General features: G+C 42.7%; 1 protein-coding gene across 4 annotated transcripts in view; it reads left to right on the forward strand.

Annotated features, from left to right (window-relative positions):
• Positions 1-21,403, forward strand: part of ZCCHC2 (zinc finger CCHC-type containing 2) — an 85,363-nt gene extending 63,960 nt beyond the window's left edge. For 2 of the 4 annotated variants that reach the window (XM_069730635.1, XM_069730637.1), the window contains 7 exons: positions 5,253-5,310; positions 6,436-6,559; positions 9,294-9,346; positions 13,404-13,489; positions 15,649-15,777; positions 17,611-19,092; positions 19,620-21,403. In XM_069730635.1, coding sequence (XP_069586736.1) covers positions 5,253-5,310; positions 6,436-6,559; positions 9,294-9,346; positions 13,404-13,489; positions 15,649-15,777; positions 17,611-19,092; positions 19,620-19,681 — 1,994 coding nt within the window. In that variant the 3' untranslated portion in view covers positions 19,682-21,403. The remainder of the gene's footprint in view (positions 1-5,252; positions 5,311-6,435; positions 6,560-9,293; positions 9,347-13,403; positions 13,490-15,648; positions 15,778-17,610; positions 19,093-19,619) is intronic. The other 2 variants (XM_069730636.1, XM_069730638.1) reach the window with 1 other exon arrangement.
• The last annotated feature ends 2,032 nt before the right edge of the window (positions 21,404-23,435 follow it).

The raw sequence follows: 23,435 nt of genomic DNA on the forward strand, positions 1-23,435 counted from the left end.
GCGTACCGTATTACAGGAATCTCGGTGTCAAAAAAAGAACCCTTCCCTCATCTCCCGTCCATGCTCGAGCTTCAGCATCTGTGGGCAGCACGGTGGCGTAGTGGTTAGCACTGCAGTCTTGCAGCGCTGGGGTCCTGGGTTCTAATCCCACCCAGGACAACATCTGCAAAGAGTTTGTATGTTCTCTCCGTGTTTGCGTGGGTTTCCTCCGGGTACTGCGGTTTCCTCCCACACTCCAAAGACATACTGACAGGGAATCTAGATTGTGAGCCCCATCGGGGACAGTGATGATGATGTGTGCAAAACTGTAAAGCGCTGCGGAATATGTTAGCGCTATATAAAAATAAAGATTATTATTATAGCTCCTCTTCTTGCTCCCCCTCCCCCGAGGGTCGCAGCGTACATGACTCAGAACACGAGTCGGAGGAATCTTTAACCCAAGACTCCTCTATCGGTCAGGAGACACTTGACTCCCTTGTTGAGGCAGTCAAAAAAACACTAATGGTGGACGAGGAATCTGTATCCACTCAGGTACACGTCGTGCTAATCACCCTGGGTTTCAGGACATTGTCCAAAAACACAGTGAACACCCATAGAAGCGATTTACGGCTCAAAAAGCCATGGAAGCAAAATATCCTTTCTCCAAGGATCTGATGGAGTTGCTTCTCTCTCCTTCTGGGGATCCTGCCGTATCGCGACTCACATCCAAAACATTATTATCGCTGTCCGACGGTTCATCTGTCAAAAATCCTTCTGACCATCACATTGACTACCTGGCTCGCTCAGTCTTTGAGGCCTCAGGAGCAGCTCTCCTTCCATCTTTTGCCGCTACCTGGGTTGCTAAGGCAATGGTTGCCTGGGCAGAGGTGTTAACCTCTACCGTCCACGACAGTAATCTTCCCCCCCAGAGGCGGCCAGACTAGCTAACCAGATAGCTCAGGCCGGAGATCTCGTAGTTAACGCTTCCATAGATTCGGCCAATTGCGCAGCGCAAGCGGCTGCAAACGCAGTCTCCATCAGGAGGGCCCTATGGCTCTGTGATTGGCGAGCAGATTCTGCTTCTAAAACGTCGTTCTTTACCTTACCAAGCTGGCCGTTTATTTGGGGAGAAACTAGACCAAATCATTTCTGATGCTACCAGAGGGAAGACTAAATTTCTTCCCTAGCAAAAACCTGCCCGGCCTTTTCGGAATCAACAACAGTTTTAGATTCCGGTCCTATCGTAACAACTCCAGTTGGTCCTCCTCTTCCCCTGGTTCGGGACGGCGGGAAAACAGAAATCCCCAGGTCTCATACAGACCAAACCGTTCCTGGAAACCCAGACTGAGACCTTCTGGTCCTAAGGCATCCGCATCCCTTAAACCTTCTACACAATCACTCGCCGACGTCTCCGGTGGACACCGACAAAGTAGGCAGACGCCTTCTTTCGTTCTGTCAAAATTGGCTCTCGGTCGTTCACGACGAGTGGGTCAGAGAGCTCGTGTCTTCCGGATACAAAATGGTTTTCTTCCATCCCCTTCCGGGCTTCTTCCAGTCTTCTCCCCCCCCCCAAATCAAGGGCGTCACATCTTCAGGCCATACAGGCGCTTCAAAGGGACGGTGTCATTGTTCCAGTCACTCGAGACCATAGGTTCAAGGGGTTTTACTCCAACCTCTTCGTGGTCCCAAAGAAGGACGGGACTCTACGGCCCATACTGGACCTCAAACTGCTAAACAAGTTCGTACGGGTCCGACACTTCAGGATGGACTCGCTCCGTTCCGTTGTCACGTCCCTGGAAAAAGGAGAGTTCCTTGCATCCATAGACATCAAGGATGATTATCTCCACATCCCGATTTGACACTCATCAGCAGTTTCTGCGCTTCGCAGTCCAGGACGAACACTTCCAGTTTGTGGCCTTGCCTTTCGGACTCACAACTGCCCCCATAGTCTTCACGAAGGTCATGGCAGCTGTCATGGCCATTCTTCACGCTCGGGGAATGGTAGTTCTTCTGTATCTGGACGACCTATTAATCAAGGGTCTGTCCCATTCTGCCTGCGAGGAGTCTGTAAGTATCACCATGGATTCTCTTTCTTGCCTGGGTTGGAAAATCAACTTCGAGAAATCATCTCCAGTGCCGGCTCAGCAAATCTGCTTCCTGGGCATGATTTTGGACTCTTCCCGCGGGTTAGTCATTCTCCCTCCAGAGAAGGTCTTGTCCTTACAACCGGGAGCGCGAGAGCTCTCCCACCCAGTCCCTCACTCCATTCGCTTCGCGATGCGCATCCTCGGGAAAATGGTTGTGGCGATGGAAGCCATTCCGTTTGCGTAGTTCCATCTCCGTCCCCTGCAACAGGCACTGCTGTTAGCCTGGTACAGGAGTCAGTTTTCCCTCGACCGTCATTTTTGCCTGTCCCCACAGGTCAGGCAGACCCTCAGGTGGTGGACGATACAATCCTCCCTGAACCAAGGGAAGTCCTTTCTCCAAGTACGCTGGTTAGTGGTGACCACCGATGCCAGACTTTTGGGCTGGGGCGCAGTTTTCAATCACCACACGATACAAGGTCGTTGGTCCACAAGAGACTTGCGTCTTCCAATCAATATCTTGGGGATTCGAGCGATCACACTTGCCTTACGCAACTTTCACCACCTTCTCACAGGCCAACCCATCAGAATCTAATCCGACAATGCCACGGCCGTAGCGTATATCAACAGGCAAGGGGGAACCCGCAGCAGGGCAGCCATGCTCGAAGTCTCCCACATCCTGTGCTGGGCCGAGACCAATCACTCGCTCATCTCGATAATCCACATACCGGGTGTGGAGACTTGGGAAGCAGACTTCCTCAGTCGCCAAGTTCTTGCCTCGGGCGAGTGGTCCCTCCATCCGGAAGTTTTCCAGCAGATTTGTCTTCGCTGGGGGACGCCGGATGTGGATCTCATGGCCTCCAGGCTCAACAACCAGGTTCCCCAGTTGATTGCTCGGTCCTGCGATCCTTGCGCCATCGGGGCAGATGCTCTGGTCCTTTCGTGGCATCGTTTCCAGCTGCCATACATACTTCCGCCTCTTCCTCTGCTCCAGAGAGTCATCAAGATCATCAGGGCAGAGGGGAGACCAGTGATCCTCGTCGGGCCGAGCATGGTACTCGGAACTCGTCCAAATGGTCGCCGACGTCCCCTGGCGGCTTCCAGATCGCATGGATCTTCTCACAGGGCCCAATTTGCCACCAGAACTCCGGGGCCCTGTCTTTGACGGCGTGACCGTTGAATACTGGATTTTAGCCCAAGCCGGATTCTCTCCAGGGGTTTCTTTACCATCATTCACGCTAGGAAACCCATATCCATGCGCATTTATCATCGCACCTGGCGCATCTTCTTTTCATGGTGCAATGCCCATGGACATTCTCCTCTGGTTTTTTCCATTCCGTCCATTCTGGAGTTTCTCCAATCAGGATTCATCAGAACTTGCCCTAGGCTCGCTCAAGGGACAAGTGTCTGCATTGTCTGTTCTATTCAAACGAAAGATCGCTCCCAGACTGCCGGTTAAGACATTCATCCAAGGAGTCTCCCGGGTGGTCCCTCCCTATAGAATGCCTTTGGCTTCATGAGATCTTAACTTGGTTCTCGGAGTTCTTCTGGAGGCCCCCTTTCAAACCATTGCAGGACATATCTCTCACCCTCCTTTCATGGAAGGTGGTCTTTCTCGTGGCGATTACATAATTCTGGAGAGTTTCTGCGTTGGCGGCCCTCTCTTGCCGACCCCCTTTTTCTGACTTTTGACCCAGACAAGGTAGTTTTGAGAACCTCACTCTTTTCTACCTAAAGTCGCCTCCTCCTTTCATCTAAATGAGGACATTGTCTTGCCGTCATTCTGTCCAGGACCAATCCATCGTATCGAGAAAGCTCTCCATACTCTGGATGTGGTTAGAGCTCTTCGGCGGTACATATCTCGCACGGCTCCCTTCTGTAAGTCGGATGTCCTATTCGTGCTTCCGGAGGGACATAGGAAAGGTCTACCCGCCTCAAAGGCCACTCTAGCCAAGTGGATTCGCTCCACTGTTCAGGAATCCTACCGCGTCAGAAACACTCCTGTCCCAGCAGGGATTAAGCGCATTCGACTCGGTCGGTCTGTGCTTCTTGGGCCATTCGGCACCAGGCTTCAGCACAACAGCTTTGTAAAGCTGCGACTTGGTCCAGTCTGCATACCTTCACGAAGCACTATCACGTTCACACCCAGGCTTCGGCAGACGCCGCCCTTGGCAGGCGTATTCTGCAGACAGCAGTACCTCAGTAAGCCAGTGGTAGGTTATGGAATCCCTGGATCGAGTCGACGTGATCTGGAGACCTTGCTCATGCTTTTGGAACATATATCCCCGTGGGAGCAGTATTGATACGACGCCTTCTTGTTCCTGGTTAATAATGGACATTCGGGTAGATCGGAGTGGTTCTTGTTAGGTCTCCAGGGGTGGGGGGGAGGGAGGTTGGTTTGGGGCTGAAAGTTTATTGAAAATGCAAAACATAGATGTGTACTGTTTGCAGTAATGTAATCTGCATATATTTTTCTCACTGTTTAATAAAAACATTTGATTAAAAAAAAGTAAGCCAGTGGTACATGGGGTTTTAGCAGTGCAATTGCTCCCCACCCACGGACTGCTTTAGGATGTCCCATGGTCCTGTGTCCCACAATGAGGCGTAGGAGTAAAGGAGATTTTTACCGTAAAATCTTTTTCTCCAAGCCAATCATTGGGGGACACAGCACCCACCCTGTTAGCCTATTGGCTGGTGGTTGTTGTTGTGGGTTGTTCCTCAGTTTGACAGTTTACGGTACTTGTCTTGGTTTTTCTTATACTCCTACTGCTTTACTACCGAACTGGGTCGTTACTGGCCAGTCAAGGGGTGTATACTGCAGAGGAGGAGTTAATTCTTTTACTTAGTGTCCTCCTAGTGGCAAGCAGCATAACACTCATGGTCCTGTGCCCCCAATGATTGGCTAGGAAGAAAAAGATTTTACGGTGAGTTCACAATCTTTTTTTTTTTATTTATTATACATATACACATACATATATATGTGTTATGAGTTAATCTCTGCAGTAAGTATGCCTAGATATCGTGCTGGGAGAGTGCAGAAATGGTGATCTTTGAGATATACATACACAATAAATATCACCCTTGTTGTGACTAAGATCTTATGAAGTAAAGGGCACAGGTACTATTGGGAAATTATTGAGAAGTTAATTAGGATGAAAAAACCTGACTTAATTTTTTTTTTCTTCCTAGACTTTGCTCACCCTACGTCCGTTCATAAGAAATCTGCTGGGAAATGTCCAATCTCAAAGTGAGTTGAAGCTTTACAAATATTTATCTCCTTAATGCATAAAACAAAAACAGGAGTCACTAAGCCACGGGAGAACGTGGATGATCAGTAATGCAAGCCTTTTATGGATTTCCGGGATATGCCCTTGGGGTGCACTCACACATTTGTTGTCTGTTTTTGTTTTGTTTTATTCTTCACTGAAGTGGTCAGACTATCTTTTTTTTTATACATTGACTTAGTCATGGATCTGTTAAAAAAGGATGAACCTTGAGTGGAACTCTGAAGTATAAAGTATGTTGTCAGTGCTTTATACTGAACCCCATAGACATTAATAGCCAAGTCTGAGCCCCAAAACGGATGTGAATAGGACACGCTCGGAGTCTCATAGACTCGAGACAGGAGTTCAATCACAAAATAGATGTGTATGGATCAATGGAAAACTAAATCATCGTGCTGTCCAAGAAAAACCGGGCATCACACAAACCTGTCACATGGATGTGTGTATACAGCTTTAAACAGGAGCTGAACTCTATACATCGCAGGCTTAAGTCCCATAACCAAATCTCCATACAGATCGATTGAAAAATAAAAAAGTTAGAGATCTCATTATTTATTTTTTTTCAGTCACAAAATTATTTAAAGGGAATCTGTCACCTCCTTTTGCTGCTATAAACTGCGGCCACCGCCATTAGGGGCTTATCTAGTGCGTTTCTGCTGTGGAAACGCATCAAAAACTCATGCAATCCACACATGAGTATATAAAGTTTTATCAAAGCCAAATACTAAAAAGTATCAAAAAGAATGCATCTTTGTTTAAAACATAAAATGCCAACAAGAGACAAAAAATAGCAATAAAAACGCAGGTAAAAAAAGGACTGAAAAATTGCAAGCAACCTAATTTACATAAGTGCATAAATGCTGCAGGAAACTCGCCAAAAGAACAATGTGGGAATGAGGCTTTGCATTGGATTCTGGAGTAGGTTGATGGTGAGGTATTGAGTAAATGCACAATACAGTTGTTACTATAAGGTAATAACGAAGCAAGTGCTCTGACTATTTAGTGCAGTATCTGATGTTGTATTTGTTATTGTGAGACTCTTACAACTTTATTCTGCAGTTGCACAAAATAAATTTATTTTTTCTCAGCAGTTTTATTGCAGCAAACAGTTTTCCATGTGATGAAACCCATAAGCCACATAGTGAGCAGAATGGAAAAGATTGCGCTAAGAATGACTGCACGTCTGAGCGGTTTTTAAGCATAGGACACCAGGTGAGAACATCTTGTAGTACAGAACGGTTTCCACAATTTGTTTCTAGATTGCTTTCAACTCAGAATTTTGTAATTATGCTCTGATGTGCACCAGAAGAGCCAAAGATGTTTTTATTTTTGGTGTTTTGAACCTTTAATTTTTAGTTTGGTGCTTGCCTTAAAGGCATGTAATTTGTTAGTCATATATCAGACAATAACCACTAAAAATGCTGTTTTTTACAGGGTGAACCACAAGAAAATATTTGTGTAACTTGTAGGTTTGTACCGAATAATGCTTTTATTGCAATTCATTCCAAAGCCTTAATGAAAGCAGACCTTTACTATTCACCAAAGCAGTGTAGGACATAAACGAGGCCCATTGTACCCCTGGCGGTCAGTTGGTACTCTTTTGTGGGAAGCAGTAGTGTTGTGTCCAACTTGTTATATTGAACAATGAATTGTGATAGTGGAAACATATGTATGCACAGACTCCTTCTCAGAAACAATTCTGGACTGGCATAGTGGTGATATGAAACAGGATCCATGGCCAATACAAAAAAAAAATGTTCGGACAACGTGTCGTTGTAGACATCAAAGAGATGATTGTGAGAAATCTAGGGAAGTCATTGCAAAAATTATCCCAGCAGAACAATGTCGAGGCGTGCTGAAAACGCTTCTACTTATGCCATACTCCGGAGCTTGCACAGGTTAAAGTATTGCAATAATTTATTGGACATGAACATAGATGACCATTTAGACGCACTGTAGTTCATCTTGTCTGAAGCGCAGCTCCATCTTACTGGTTGTGATAATTCACAGCACAGTAGGTATTGGCACACAGAAATCTCACACGAGTTGTATCAACAGTCACGTGATGATCCGCAGATCAGCACTAGTGGTGCATGGAATCTAGGTCCAATATGGTTTGCTGGAAAATATCCATAACTGATTACTAGTATGAATTTCATTTTCCATTGCAAGAAACAGGTTTGTTTTTTCGTGACCCAACATGTACAGTATTGTGCAAATGTTTTAGGCGGGTGTGTAAAAATGCTACAAGTAAGAATTTGTATAAATAGAAGTGGGCTTTCTTTTTTTTATCAACTGACAAAATGAAGTGAATAAAGAAATCTAAATCAAATCACCATTTGGTGTGACCGCCATTTGCCTTCCAATCAGCATCAATCCTTCTAGGTACAGTTGCACTTGTTAGACTTTGTAGGGTTATACTTTGGCTTAGTTGGTTTCTCATACACATAGCTATAATGTTGATCATTGTATGTAGATTGAAACATCTGTGCAGGAGGCTTTAATCTGGTTGAGGAACAGCCAAGTTTTGCTACAAAGGTGAGGTGGGACCAGTGTCATGTCACAGACTGAGCACAGCAACAAGACATGAGGTAGTTATACTGTAAGGTCTCTCCTTGGTAAAGTTTTCAAAGCACTATGGGTTTTTATAATGTGCTGTTTGCTCATTTTTTGGTGCTTCTTCTAAAGCGCTTAATGTTGACGATCGTAGATGCAGTGATCAGCCAAGCAAACTTTCTGCAGCAGATGAAGATCACATCATGCTTGCTTTCCTTTAAAATCCGTAAATGTGTAGCAGTGCCATAAGCTCAGAACTGGAAGCAACAAATGGTACGCAGCTTCACCCATCTTGTGTTTGGAGAACTTTGTCTAGAGGAGTTTTTCACGCCAAGAGTTGTGGCAAAAAAAAGCTATACCTTCAACATGGAAACAAGGCCAAGTGACAAAACCATGCATGAAAACATAGGAACTAGGGTGCAAAAAAAATAGCAGCAGGTGCTTTGGACTGAGAAATCAAAATGTGAAATATTTGGCTGTAACAGAAGGCTGGAGAGCGGTAAAATGTGTGTGTGTGTGTGTGTGTGTGTGTAGGCAACAGTGAAGTGTGATGAAGGTTCCATTCAAGTTTGGGCCTGCACTCTAGCAATGAAGTTGGGGATTTCGTGAGGATTAATGGTGTCCTTAATGTTGAGAAATACAGGCCCATGCATATCTATCATACAATAATATTGGGGATGTGTCTGGCTCCAAATCTATTCTGCAGCAAGAAAACGACCCCAAACATACATCCAATGTCATTTAAGAGCGGCCTTCAGTATAAAGAAAAACAATCCTCTGAGTGACTTAACATTGAGTCTGTCTGGGATTACATGACATGAAGAGACAAAAGGATTTATCCAAACCTTCAGCCCCAGAAGATCTGTGGTCAGTTTTCCAGAGATGTTTGGAGCAACGTCTCTGACTATTTTTATTTATATTTTCTCTAAAAACTGTGTTCAAGTGTACCTCGAAAAATTGATTCTCTTGAAGGCACTTCAAATTTTTATTTAGATTTCTCTTGTTCCCTCGCTGCATTTTGTTACTTGATAAAAATTGACTGTTTATTATTATCTGTTTCTACGCATCTTGTACATTCATTTCATTCAGCCCAACAAACCTATAGGGCCTCATTTACTGAAAAGATGTCAAAAGGATGTCTTGGCTGCTATGGTGCTGGTATATGTTTGTATTTTTTAGTTTTTTTCATACATATATACATTTAATATGGAAGTCTAAATATTTTGCAAACATCTCTCATGGGTACTCGTCAGGAAATCACCAGTTCACTGTGAATACAACATTCATCCATAGATCCCAGTTAGAGGTTTTGTGAAGGATATAGGAGGAATGAAAATGACTGGCAAGATCGTTCTCTAGTAATGTTTTAAATTTGTGTTTTCTACAATAGCGACCATTGGATAAACAGAGTTCACTTCCAAAAGGGCGGGAGACTTCAGATCGGTAAGAATGACCACCTAATTTGTTGTTTTTAGTCGCTTTTCTGATTTTAAAGTGTAAGGCACTATACATAAGCCAGTGTATGAATCACTGGTGTTTAACCCCTTAGTGACAGAGCCAATTTGGTACTTAATGACCAGGCCAATTTTTGCAATTCTGACCACTGTCACTTTATGAGGTTATAACTCTGGAACGCTTCAACGGATCCCGCTGATTCTGAGATTGTTTTTTCGTGACATATTGTACTTCATGTTAGTGGTAACATTTCTTCGATATTACTTGTGATTATTTATGAAAAAAACGGAAATATGGCGAAAATTTTTAAAATTTAGCAATTTTCAAACTTTGTATTTTTATGCCCTTAAATCAGAGAGATATGTCACAAAAATAGTTAATAAATAACATTTCCCACATGTCTACTTTACATCAGCACAATTTTGGAAACAAAATTTTTTTTTGTTAGGGAGTTATAAGGGTTAAAAGTTGACCAGCAATTTCTCATTTTTACAACACCATTTTTTTTTAGGGACCACATCACATTTGAAGTCATTTTGAGGGGTCTATATGATAGAAAATAATGAAGTGTGACACCATTCTAAAAACTACACCCCTCAAGGTTCTCAAAACCACATTCAAGAAGTTTATTAACCCTTTACGTGCTTCACAGGAACTGAAACAATGTGGAAGGAAAAAATGAACATTTAACTTTTTTTTGCAAACATCTTAATTCAGAACCATTTTTTTTATTTTCACAAGTGTAAAAAAAGAAATGTAAACATAAATTTTGTTATGCAATTTCTCCTGAATATGCCAATACCCCATATGTGGGGGTAAACCACTTTTTGGGCGCACCACAGAACTTAGAAGTGAAGGAGCGCCGTTTGACTTTTTCAATGCAGAATTGGCTGGAATCGAGATCGGACGCCATGTCATGTTTAGAGAGCCCCTGATGTGCCTAAACAGTGGAAACCCCTCAAGTGACACCATTTTGGAAACTAGACCCCTTAAGGAACTTATCTAGATGTGTGGTGAGCACTCTGAACCCCCAAGTGCTTCACAGAAGTTTATAACGTAGAGCCGTGAAAATAAAAAATTGCTTTTGTTTACACAAAAATGATCTTTTTGCCCACAAATTCTTATTTTCACAAGGGTAACAGGAGAAATTAGACTACTAAAGTTGTTGTGCAATTTCTCCTGAGTACGTCGATACCCAATATGTGGGGGTAAACCACTGTTTGGGCGCACTGCAGAGCTTGAAAGAGAAAGAGTGCCATTTTACTTTTTCAATGTAGAATTGGCTGGAATTGAGATCGGACGCCATGTCGCGTTTGGAGAGCCCCTGATGTGCCTAAACAGTAGAAATCCCCCACAAGTGACCCCATTTTGGAAACTAGACCCCCCATGGAACTTATCTAGATGTGTGGTGAGAACCTTGAATGCCCAAGTGCTTCACAGAAGTTTATAATGCAGAGTCGTGAAAATAAAAAATATTTTTTTTTTCCACAAAAAAGATTTTTTAGCCCCCAAGTTTTTATTTTCACAAGGGTAACGATAAATTGGACCCCAGAAGTTGTTGTCCAATTTATCCCGAGTACGCTGGTACCCCATATGTGGGGGTAACCCACTGTTTGGGCGCACGGAAGAGCTCAGAAGGGAGGGAGCACCATTTGACTTTTTGAGCGCAAAACTGGCTGTCGTGTTTGGAGACCCCCTGATGTACCTAAACAGTGGAAACCCCCCAATTCTAGCTCCAACCCTAACCCCAACACACCCCTAACCCTAATCCCAACCTGATCCATAATCCTAATCACTAACCCTAACCATAATCACAACCCTTACCCCAAAACAACCCTAATGTCAACCCTAACCATAACCCTAATCAAAACCCCCCAATTCTAGCTCCAACCCTAACCCCAACACACCCCTAACCCTGATCCCAAACCTAACCCTAATCCCAAGCGTAACCCTAATGCCAACCCTAACCCTAATACCAACCCTAATCCAAACCCTAACCCTAATCCCAACTCTAACCCTAACTTTAGCCCCAACCCTAGCCCTAACTTTAGCCCTAACCCTAAGGCTACTTTCACACTTGCGTCGTTTGGCATTCCGTCGCAATCCGTCGTTTTGGACAAGAAACGGATCCTGCAAATGTGCCCGCAGGATGCGTTTTTTGCCCATAGACTTGTATTGCAGACGGATCGTGACGGATGGCCACACGTCGCGTCCGTCGTGCACTGGATCAGTTGTGTTTTGGCGGACCGTCGGCACAAAAAAAGGTTCAATGAAACGTTTTTTTGTACGTCGCATCCGCCATTTCTGACCGCGCCTGCGTGGCCGTAACTCCGCCCCCTCCTCCCCAGGACATAGATTGGGCAGCGGATGCGTTGAAAAACTACAGCTGCTGCCCACGTTGTGCACAATTTTCACAACGTGCGTCGGTATGTCGGGCCGACGCATTGCGACGGCCCCGTACCGACGTAAGTGTGAAAGAAGCCTAACCCTAAATTTAGCCCCAACCCTAACCCTAAATTTAGCCCCAACCCTAACCCTAAATTTAGCCCTAACCCTAGCCCTAACCCTACCCCTAGCCCTAACCCTACCCCTACTTTTAGCCCCAACTGCTGTCCTCCTGCCGGCCGGCAGATGGAGACAGATGGCGGGCGCACTGCGCATGCGCCCGCTATTTTCTTCTGCCGGCAGCCAGGAGGAGCAGCAAGAGGATCCAGGGACACAGGTGAGTATAATAGGGTCCCCGAATCCCACTATTTCTCTGTCCTCTGATGTGCGATCACATCAGAGGACAGAGAATTACACTTTACTTTTTTTTTTTTTGCGGTTGCCGGTAAACAGTTAATTACCGGCGATCGCAAAACAGGGGTCGGTAAAACCGACCCCGAACATGCTCTTTGGGGTCTCGGCTACCCCCGGCAGCCGAGACCCCAAAGATTTTCGCGGGGCCGGCTGGCCGGCGCACTGTGCATGCGCCCGCCATTTTGAAGATGGTGGCGCCCACCGGGAGACACGAGGAGCACCGGGGGAGCTAGGTAAGTATTGGGGGGGCCACCTGGGACCCCTTTTCTCTGTCCTCCGATGTGCGATCACATCGGAGGACAGAGAAATTAAAGAGATCGCGTTTTTTTTTTTTGCGATCGCCGGTAAACGGTTAATTACCGGCGATCGCAAATGCGGGGTGGGTACAAAACCCCCCGAATCATGTTCTCTGGGGTCTCGGCTACCCCCGGCAGCCGAGACCCCAAAGAAAATCCGACTCTGGGGGGCGCTATACACTTTTTCCACAGCGCCGTTAATTAACGGCGCTGTGGTTTAAGTACCCTTAGCGGCCGCCGTTAAAAGGCGTATCGGCGGTCGCTAAGGGGTTAAGGCTAGGTTCACATTGCGTTAGTGCAATCCGTTTAGCGGATACGCTAACGGATTGCGCTAATGCAATGTCCAAAAAAGGGATTGTGTTAGGGCATCTGCGCTAGCGGGATTGCCAATCTGCGCTAGCGAGGAACGGACCCTGAACGCTGCAAGCAGCGTTTGAGGTCCGTCCGAAAATAACGGCACATCGCAGACGCACGCCAAAAATGGCATACGTTTGCGATCCGTTAGCACATTGCAGTCAATGGGTGCGCTATCGGATCCGTTACATAGCGTTAAATGCGACAATTGCGCCATGTAACGGAGTCCGTTAGCGGACACCCACTAACGCAATGTGAACCTAGCCTTACAGTTTCTTTTACATTTGTGTTCATTTAGCTGACAGATCTTGCATTAATAGATACTGTACCATTTAATATGATAAACTGATTCTGTTACCACGTGAACTGAAAAGTGGGCACCTGATTTTCTCACTTTTCAGGCTGCAGATTTGTTTTGTTTTTTTCCTTTTTCATTTAACATGAAGTACTTCCTAGAACTACACTACTGTATTAGTAGTACATGGGAAACTACAGGAATCTTTTTACACACCGTAATGGTGAGATGGGCTTTTCATTCGAAAATGTATACGGTAATTTTGATGACCCTTATCTTGTTGCTGGTATTCTCTCTGCAGAAATGCACATAAGCTAAATGGCCTGTCAGTATACAAAGGAAATGATGTGAATCCACCTTCAAACCTGAGGACTTTGACTGGGAAAGGTGATTATTACACTTAAGTATTGCAATGTCTGCATGTTGTGTGTTTTGTATATTCACCTTGACCTAAATTAACCGTTTGTGAGGCCTGTTACTGAGTTTTTATTTGTATAGATATATGTGAATTGTACCCTCTTGTCATGTTTCATTTGTGGAGTAACACAATCTACAAAAGTGTTCAGCGGCCCTGAAAATCCCTATAGTGTAAATATAAAAACAAAAACATGACAACACTTCTAGCTATTCTTTTCCTTTTCTATAGTGTGGGTGCTTAGTGACATTCCAGGCATTGGTTCAAAGCATATAGGACAAAGGCATACATTTATTGTGACCTTTGACTTTATTTTCTGCAAAATGGGAAATCTGGTTTGCATCTATAAACACAGCAAGGAATATAGTGAAGCGATAATGTATCATTAAATATGTATCTACAGGTGCTTCTCGCAAAATTAGAATATCAAAAAGTTAATTTATTTCAGTTCTTAATACAAAAAGTGAAACTCGTATATTAAATAGTCATTACAAACAGTGATCTACCGTATTTCAAGTGTTTATTTCTGTTAATGTTGATGATTATGGCTTATTACTGGCAATGAAAACCCAAAAGTCCTTATCTCAGTAAATTAAAATACTTTATAACACCAGCTTGAAAAATTATTTGAAAATCCGAAATGTTGGCCTACTGGAATGTATGTTCAGTAAATTCACTGAATACTTGGCCGGGTCTCTTTTGGCATCAATTGCTGCATCAATACGGTGTGGCATGGAAGCGATCAGCCCGTGGCACTGCTGAGGTGTTATGGAAGCCCAGGTTGTTTTGATAGCAGCCTTCAGCTCATCTGCATTGTTGGGTTTGGTGTCTCTCATCTTCCTTTTCCTCCTAAGGTCAGGAGTTTGCTGGCCAATCAAGCACAGTGATACTGTTGTTTTTAAACCAGGTATTGGTACTTTTGGCAGTGTGGAAAGGTGCCAAGTCCTGCTGGAGAATGAAATTTCCATCTCCAAAAAGCTTGCGGTAGACTGAAGCATGAAGTGCTCTAACATTTCCTGGTTGACGGCTGTGCTGACTTTGGTCTTGATAAAACACAGTGGACCTACACCAGCAGATGACATGGCTCCCAAAACCATCACCGATTGTAGAAGCTTCACGCTAGACGTCAAGCAACTTGGATTGTGTGCCTCTCCACTCTTCCTCCAGACTCTGGGACCTTGAATTCCAAATGAAATGCTAAATTTACTTTAATCTGAAAACAACACCTTAGATCACTGAGCAACAGTCCAGTTCTTTTTCTCCTTGGCACAGGTAAGACGCTTCTGGCGTTGTCTATTGGTCATGAGTGGCTTGACATAAGGAGTGCAAACACTTGTAGCCCATGTCCTGGATACGTCTGTGTGTGGTGGCTCTTGAAAGAATGACTCCAGCAGCAGTCAACTTCTTGTGAATCTCCCCCGAATTTTTGAATGGCTTTTTCTTAACAATCCTTTCAAGGCAGCAATTATCCCGCTTGTGCACCTTTTTTTAACCACACTTTTTCCTTCCACTCAACTTTCCAATAATATGCTTGGATACAGCACTCTGTGAACAGCTAACTTCTTTAGCAGTGACATTTTGTGGCTTACCCTCCTTGTGGAGTATGTAAATGACTACCTTCTGGACATCTATCAGGTCAGCAGTCTTCCCCATGATTATGGAGCTACTGAAACAGACTGCGGGACCTTTTTTAAACACTTAGGAAGCGTTTGCAGATGTTTTTCTTAATTATTCTAATTTACTGATATGACTTTTGGGCTTTCACTGGCTGTAAGCCATAATCATCAACGTTAACAGAAATAAACACTTGAAATAGATCACTCTGTTTGTAATGACTCTATATAATGAGATTCACTTTTTGTATTGAAATTACTTAAATTAACTTTTTGATATTCCAATTTTTTGAGAAGCATCTGTATATCTACATACTCTTTTTAACATTTTCCTAATGTTGTTTTTGTAAATGTCAATTTACTGAATTTAAATTTGGAGGTGTTCTTTTTCCAAAGAAGCTTAACTAGGAATTTTAATTATTTTTTTTATTATTCAACTATTAAACTATTTTTCTTCAATTCTGGACCTATAGACCAGACCATGTGTGGAAAAAACAAACATGTTTTCTTACTTTTAGATTCTGCGTTGGGATTTGGGTCTGGGCACGAAACTTGTGGAGAAACCTCTTCGGAGAGTTACAGTTCCCCACCTAGCCCAAGCCATAGCAGAAGAGAAAGCTTTGAGAGTGAAGAAGAGAAAGACAGAGGTCAGCATCTAGTTGGGGGTTAGCTTCCATAATGAAAGAATACTTGCTTTTTTGTTGTAAAATGTAGCGTTATAAACTAGAACAGGATGTAGATGAGCAGACTATTATGTATGGTAACCAGTATGTCATAAGTTCTATTATTAAATCTTTAATTCTGTTGCTTACGGGGTGCAAAGGATGGGTTTAAGAGAACCTTTTTTCAGAAATCGCCCCTCTGTTTTATTATTTTACCCATAAAAAAGTAAATTTCTCTAAATAGAGTAAAATAAACCGTTAGGTAAAGGCATTTGCATGCCAGGCGAAGGGCACAAGCATGGTATGCAGTGCGACTATCTGCTGAAAGCTGCTCCCAGCATTCCTAGCACCACCGCATCTCTCCACAGGCCTGATGTGATTCATCTGCTCTGAGCAGAGAGATCATGTTCAGGGCTGTGGCATCACAGATAATGGATGTAGTGCTGCCATGGACAAAGGGCCTGCTTCATCAAGACCCATGTTGATGAAGGTGCCTGCTGGTGTCAGATGCTGCTGATTCCATGAATCTGGAATGTCTACGAGTGGCGGGCGCCATAAATCAGATACTGGAGTGAAATTTCTGACATAGGCAAAGTCACAGCTCGTCATTATTAAGCCAAACTGCGGTGTCCCACCTGCGCGACTTGCCTGTCCTGCCCAAACTCCACCCATTTTGTCGGAGCTGGGAGAATCTGGCTTGACAATGCCAAGTCGTACAATTGTAGCCCAATTCCAAGTTGTACCTAAATTTTGCCACTTTTCAGCGCTTTTATTACAGAGTTCTGGCATGAAAGCTTGATGAATCAAGTCCATAGTGGTATTTTCAGATGGGTTTTCCCTCCCTCTCTGTAGCAGATCCCTGTAATACTTTTGCTGGTTTCTCTTCGGAGCAGAGACCAGTGTCTTGGTGATAGGCAGGGAGGCGCTGCGAATATACAAAAGGAAAATTACTTCATTTTGATGGATAGTGAAGCTGTGGAATGACACCCCTAACAGCAGCACATGTAGTATCATTTTCCTCTGCAGTCTCTCCTCACTAAGCAATGATCTCTTCCAAATTATCACAAGCTCGCACTGCTTGTTGCAGAGAAATTGAAAAAGGTAATTATACTATACAAGCTGCTGCCGGGGACATCGCTTTACTTCTTGAGAAGTTTTCACCCTGACTCCACAAACTTCATCCATCATCAAAGAGAATGTACTTTCCCCAGCTTCTCCACAATGCTTCCTTACGTATCACTATCACACTGGTCTCTGCTCTGTTGGGTGTGAAAAGACTCTGATCAGAGCAGAAAGCAGTGATGGAAAGGAAAGCACTGCAGAGAAGCAAAAAACACTCCTAATAAAGTGAAACTATGGCCCAGGAGGCGGCAGCGCTTCCTGTTTCTTCTTCCCATGCATGCGCATTAGAAGCTTACCTGCATGAAAAGCTCTGCCAGCTACAAGATGGCAGCACATTTCCATTGAAAAATTAATATATGGTTGAAAAGTTTTTAGCTAGATCCTAACTTCTTCAAAAACCGTTATCTTAAATAAAACAAGAAAAACTCGTACATACAATTAAATAATTTTTTTAATAACTGGATTTTTGCTGATATATCCTCTAAAAATCTGTTTCAAAGCTCAATGCTATCATAGCAAAAAATCATTAAAACCATTTCACAGCGGTCTATGCTTATGTAGACAACAGTCTTGCTTGGCAAGTAGCATTTTGTGCCTGGTTAATGTTCCATTTTAGTGTGCATTTATTTTTTTTTTGCCTTTTGTTACGGTCTAGAATACTCCTTTGAGGTGACTTTTTTTTTTTCTTCTCTGCAGATACAGACAGTAACTCAGAAGACTCTGCCAAACATATTTCTGGTTTCACAACATTTAGAGCAGTTAAAGCTTCCACTGCCAAATTGTCTAAGCACCTTAACAATGAAGATAGTACTACTGATACAGTGAACAATCCCAAATTCCCGCATTTTCATCTTTTGCCTCCATTGCATTGTGTGATGCCAAGTGGTGCAGATAAAATGGAACATGGCCTACCATCAGCCATACCCTCAGATGGAAAGACTCTTGGTATACTTGTTAGTCCTGTATCCATGTCTCCTGTGAAAGAACTATTTCACCAGAATTCTACTGGACTTGTGGCTCCACCTCCAGGTTCTGTTGTAGGAGAATCTGAAAAATGCATGGACATGCTGGCTTCTCCTCTGCCTGTTCCTTCCACTTTTCTTCCTCGTAATTATCAACCCAGCAACCCCGCTCTGCATATCCCAGTTCATAGAATGAAATCACCTTCTCAGGGGCCAACAGCAAACTGTATAGTTAACGGATCGGCACAGACTAGTTTGGGCATAGGGACTGCTAGTGCTGGTTTCATATCCATGCACAGTCCAAGTGGGTTTGCAGCCTCCCCAGTTGCTACGTCAGACCATCTAGCTAAACCCATTTCACAAATAGCAAGCCTTAATCAGGTTGCAACTCAACTGGATGGAAGTACTGGAGCAAAGCCTACAAGTACAAAGATGAAATTGCATCACCCAACCACAAACTTGCCCACAGCACCTGCACCGATTCCTTTTGCTCTGTCTGCACCAGCACTAGCAAGTGGTATGGTGCCGTCACCAAATACTAATGTGCTGAATGCTTCAGCAACGGTTGCTGCCACTCAAGCAGTTAGTGGTGGCATAGGTCAGTTACAGTCAATTCCCCCCACAGTTCCTACCCATAGCCCTGGACCAGCACCCAGTCCAAGTCCTGCATTAACTCACAGTACTGCACAGAGTGATAGCACTTCTTTCATTAGTGCTGCAGTTGGTAATACTAGCACAAATGGGGCACTCCCACCACCTCAGCAAGTAGGACAAGGAGCTTGTGGGTCATGCGGACGTCGATGTGGATGTGGAAATAGTGGGGGAATACCTTTTGGCAGTTTCTACTATCCTAACCCAATCACTGGACAGATGTATACCAGAGTTCCTCAACTTTTTATTCCATCACTTTGCAATAACACCTACCTCAGCCAAGCACACCAGAGCAATGGGACACAATACCCTGTCTTCTTTCATCAGGCTCCTTACACTAATGGACTGATGCATGACCCTGTGCTTGGGGGTCAAGCCAATTATGGAATGCAACAGATGGCAAATTTCGGTAGGATGTTCTCAATGTACCCAGCCACAAATGTAGTAGGCAATTCTAATGGATCTGTGACAAAGAAAAATGGGAATATATCCTGCTACAACTGTGGGGTAAATGGCCATTATGCCATGGACTGTAAACAGCCACCAATGGATGCCAGTCAGCAAGGTAATCGTGATAGTTCCCAGAGGACATGTTTCTAACTGTATTGTCTTTCCTTTCCTCCACGTGATGGCTGGGATTCAGCTGTGTGTTTGTGTGAATGTGTATTGCTCTCACACCTGTCTGCAATGGTGCTGATCTGCTCAGATCTGTCACCATATTTTGTATTGATAACCCTGTTAAAAAGAAATGTGTAAATTCCCACGTCTTGCTGTTTTGTGCCTAGTCATCAACTCTTGTGCCTATGTAACTCTTTATCCATGTCTATTGTAAGGCATACGTACAGTGTTGGCCTTCTTTAGCCAAAAGAAGAAATGAAGAGCAGAATAAGATGGGAGCCCCAAAATTGCAAAGTATTCAGTATAGCAGCTTACATGCTGTGTTTATGGGGCTGTACAGTAAGCATTTGTCCGATATTTGGATTCTCCATTTTTCGAAAAAGTGCCTTTCTGTTGTGCTTCTTTGTCCACGTTTAATTATTTTTGTTGAACTATAATTCTTCATTGACTCAGTAGTTTTCTTTCCTGTTTTAGGCACTTTCAGGCTGAGGTATCCTCATATTCCCTCTAATGATTCTTTGGATTCTGCAGACTGAAACCAATTCACATAAAATAAATAAGTCACTCAAAATATAAATTTACTCCGTCTCCACGTCTAATGTTATGGTACCGAAGTTTTGCTATCCTTTTCATTGGGGGAGCTAAGTTCTTGCCATTACTTTGCCATGAAATGTGAGCGTTGAACTTGAAGATAGGAAGCAGCCATGATGAAGAGTGGCTATATAACTTGGCCTGGATATTCGGTTCTATGGGATCCTGACGACGAAACTAAGAAAATAATTCATCGATTCGAACTATAGATATTGCAGAAGACTTGATGGCGTTTATTCATTTAATGGATCTGAACGTTATGCAATTTTGTATTTTCGCTAAGAATGTCTGTAGATACTTTCTCCATTGTAGGTCCAACAACTTCAAATGTTCGAAGTAAACTGAGAATCTATTCTGTTCATTTACATTGGAAATGTCAATGTTTGTAAGCAAATATGCATTAGGTGAAAAAAGGAAAAAAATCTGTACAACAGCAGCACTATTAGACCAAGTGCAGATATTTATTGGGATGAATCTGTGTGCTCCTAATTTGAGTTGAAGTGTGACATGGATGATCTCTTAAAAGTATGTATACCCCTTGAGTCACTACTCCTGTCCTCTTCCATTATGTTCTTTGCTAATAAGCTGTTCTCTGAAATGTTATCAATGTAGGGATACATTTTTTTTTTTTTTAAGGTTTTCATTTGAGCTTGTCTGACTGATAGATTTACACTATTGTGTTAAGGCTTCACTGTTCGGTTTTGGATTTTCATAGGACCAGAGAGTCAATGTTTTTGCAAGTCGCACACCCAGTTCTAAATTATTTTCACTCAGGATGTATGACAGTATTTTTAAGCCTAAAAGCCTTTACTGGGTAATTTTAGGAATATTTTTGCTCCTAGAAGTATAGAAGCGTTACTAGTTTTTCCACATTTACCACTAAGTGTGATGCATAATGTGAAAGTCTGAAACTTTGTCTTCTTGTCAAAAGACTACTGCTGCTGTGTTTTCGCCAACATATGCACTACAGTCTTCTGGATAATGTTTATACCTTTGTGCACTGAGGTTATCTAGAAGTTATGGCAGCAGTCATTTACCAGCATTGTATGTCGGTATTGTTTTTTTTGTTTTGTTGCATTCCTATCATTTGCTGGGAGGATATTCTTTAAAATGCTTTTTACATAGGCGAGGTATATTTTCACGGCCGGTATAACAAAGCATGTAAATATATTTGCAAACCTACATATATTGCATCACAGCCCATGACCTAGAAAAACAAATGTACAGTTGCTTCCAGACCAATTGCAATACTTGAAAGAAGTAGGTCTCTATGTAAAATGCCTTTTTGTCCTCCCCAGCTAATGGAGTTTTTTTTTTTTTGTCTATAAAAATAAAGCATCAGATTATGATGTCTGAGAACAGTGTTTAGTTACTAGTTCATATAAAGCTTTAATTTAAGAGAAAATATCTTATTTTAAACTAGGTATTTTTGGATATGATTGAACACAAAGAAGGTAGTACAAAACTTGGCAAAATAAGAGGATTCTACAATACTGTACTGTAAGAGCGAGGCGTTACCTTCTTGTATGTTTACCATATACTTTGATATTTCAACTGTTATGTATTGGAAAGGTTACCTATATTTCTAGAAAAGATTTTGGATTTTATGCAAAATTATTTCATTGAATTAACAGCAATAAACACAAAGGGGGAAAAAAAACAGGAAAGCAATGTGTGTTGTTTCTTTATTTACTTTTGCGTGAAAAATGTATATGCTTGTCCTATAGCCAGAGAAAACCTGATACTTTATTATTCAAACCATCCATCAATTAACTTGGTCTGTAGTAGTCGATACATGTGAATAGCCCTACAATACTGAAGGAATACTTGAAATATCATAGCCTAAAGAGGTTTACTCCTAAATATTATCACCTGATATATTTTTACACTACTGTCCGCAGTACTTTTTAGAAGTCCACTCTGCTGCATATGAAACGGAAGTTGGCTACACTTGTAAATGGTCAATAATGAGGAATACAAGTGTTTAAAATGTGAAATTTGCCGTTGTCTTTATTAGACAGCTGAAGTATTTCCAGGTCTAATTTCACACACCTGCCAGTGACACAGATCACATTTCTTACAGATCACCTCACAAGGAGTGTGTTTGGTTCAAGGTCCTTCTTTGAAGAAATGAGCTGTCCGCCAAGAGTGACGCACTGATGCAATATTTCATCTGCATAAAATATTTATTTTATTTAAGTTTTATTCAAAGACTGTGATAAAGTTATAGTACTTTTGGCACACAATGATTGGATTTCAAATGTCTTGGGGTATGTGCAGATGTCCCCGCAAGATAAATAAACATGCTGCGGTCTGGAAAGAAGAACCGCATGTCTGTCTCTGCAGGTAAGCCGTGGGCGCCGGTGCACGCATAATGGACATGGGATTTCTTGAAATCTCATCCACTATTCTGTAACATCGACCAACTCGTAGCATTTACTGACTGTGGGAAAAAACCGTTAAGGTTTTTCTTTTAATGAAAAGAATAGGACTGGGAAGAGGTTAGGGGGAAATAATGTATTTTACATCGAATGTGAAAGGACAGTCATATTATCTTGTGCATTTTACCAAATATCTTATGAAGTTGCTAACAGCAAGAAAGTAACTGCTAACAAATATCTTTTGTGCAATCCAGAGCTCTAGCAATCTTGCTTTTAAATTGATTTATTTGATGTGGGGTTGCCAAGCAGGGCTGAGGAGTCTAACCTCCAAATCCTCAATTTCCCTGACTCGGCGACTGACTCCACAGCACTGCTTCACTACTGAGTGTGTACATAACATGCAGCACAGATTCATCTCAAGTAAAAGCCAAGATCCTTACATCAGGAATAGAACAGTCATTTATAGGACACTTTTTAACTTTCCTAACTATTATATATTTTAGGAGTCTGTCCATTTTTATACCAACTCCACCAAAATGGACACTGACTCCACAGCCCTGTAGCCAAGGTATCTAACTTTCCAGGGAGTCATCATTCCCAAATGATACTCATTTGGAAAGTTCCTCTAGTTTCCAACTTTGGTTGAGCTGGGCGAAATAAAATTTTTTTTTTTTTTGTTTCATTGCCCGTTAAGTGGTAGGAAGGATTTTCTTCCAGGTAAATGTTGGACAACTTGTTTATCTCATGAGTTTTATGTCTTTTGAGCTTCTAGTAACACATTTGCAGGATCAGTCCACTTCTGCCCAACTTTGTTTTGCCATTAATGTTTCTTCTGGATATGGCCTTTGCAACTTCTCCTGTTTAAACAACCCTAAGCTAACTGACTAAAATTCATTATTGAGCAGATGAAATAAAAAATTTAATCATACTTGTAGTTGAATAAATCTACTTAAAGTGGTTATTCCATTTCAGAAAACTTTTCTCCATAGCCTCGTTTCAATTTAAAAACACTTATTTCCTGGTCATCCCTCCTGACAGTACTATAGAGGTCATCCTTTTTATCCTTGCTGGGTCAGAAAACACACGAGGTTAAAATGACCCTTCCACCCCTCAGTGGTTTTTACTGTCCCTGTGAGTACAGGAACCTTGGGAAGACCTGATCGTACCTGGACAGACTCAGCAGGGGGGGTGGCAGATTCTCCCTACCTGCTTGTCAAGTGGTCTGTGGCTGACATCCCCTGAAAGCGGTTCCTCAGCCTTATCCGGATAAGTGCTGCTCCTGGTTTGTGAACTGCTTCCCTCCTGTGGCGGGCTTTCG

Source organism: Ranitomeya imitator, chromosome 6 (assembly GCF_032444005.1).
Source record: "Ranitomeya imitator isolate aRanImi1 chromosome 6, aRanImi1.pri, whole genome shotgun sequence".
In the NCBI taxonomy this organism is placed as follows: Eukaryota; Metazoa; Chordata; class Amphibia; order Anura; family Dendrobatidae; genus Ranitomeya; species Ranitomeya imitator.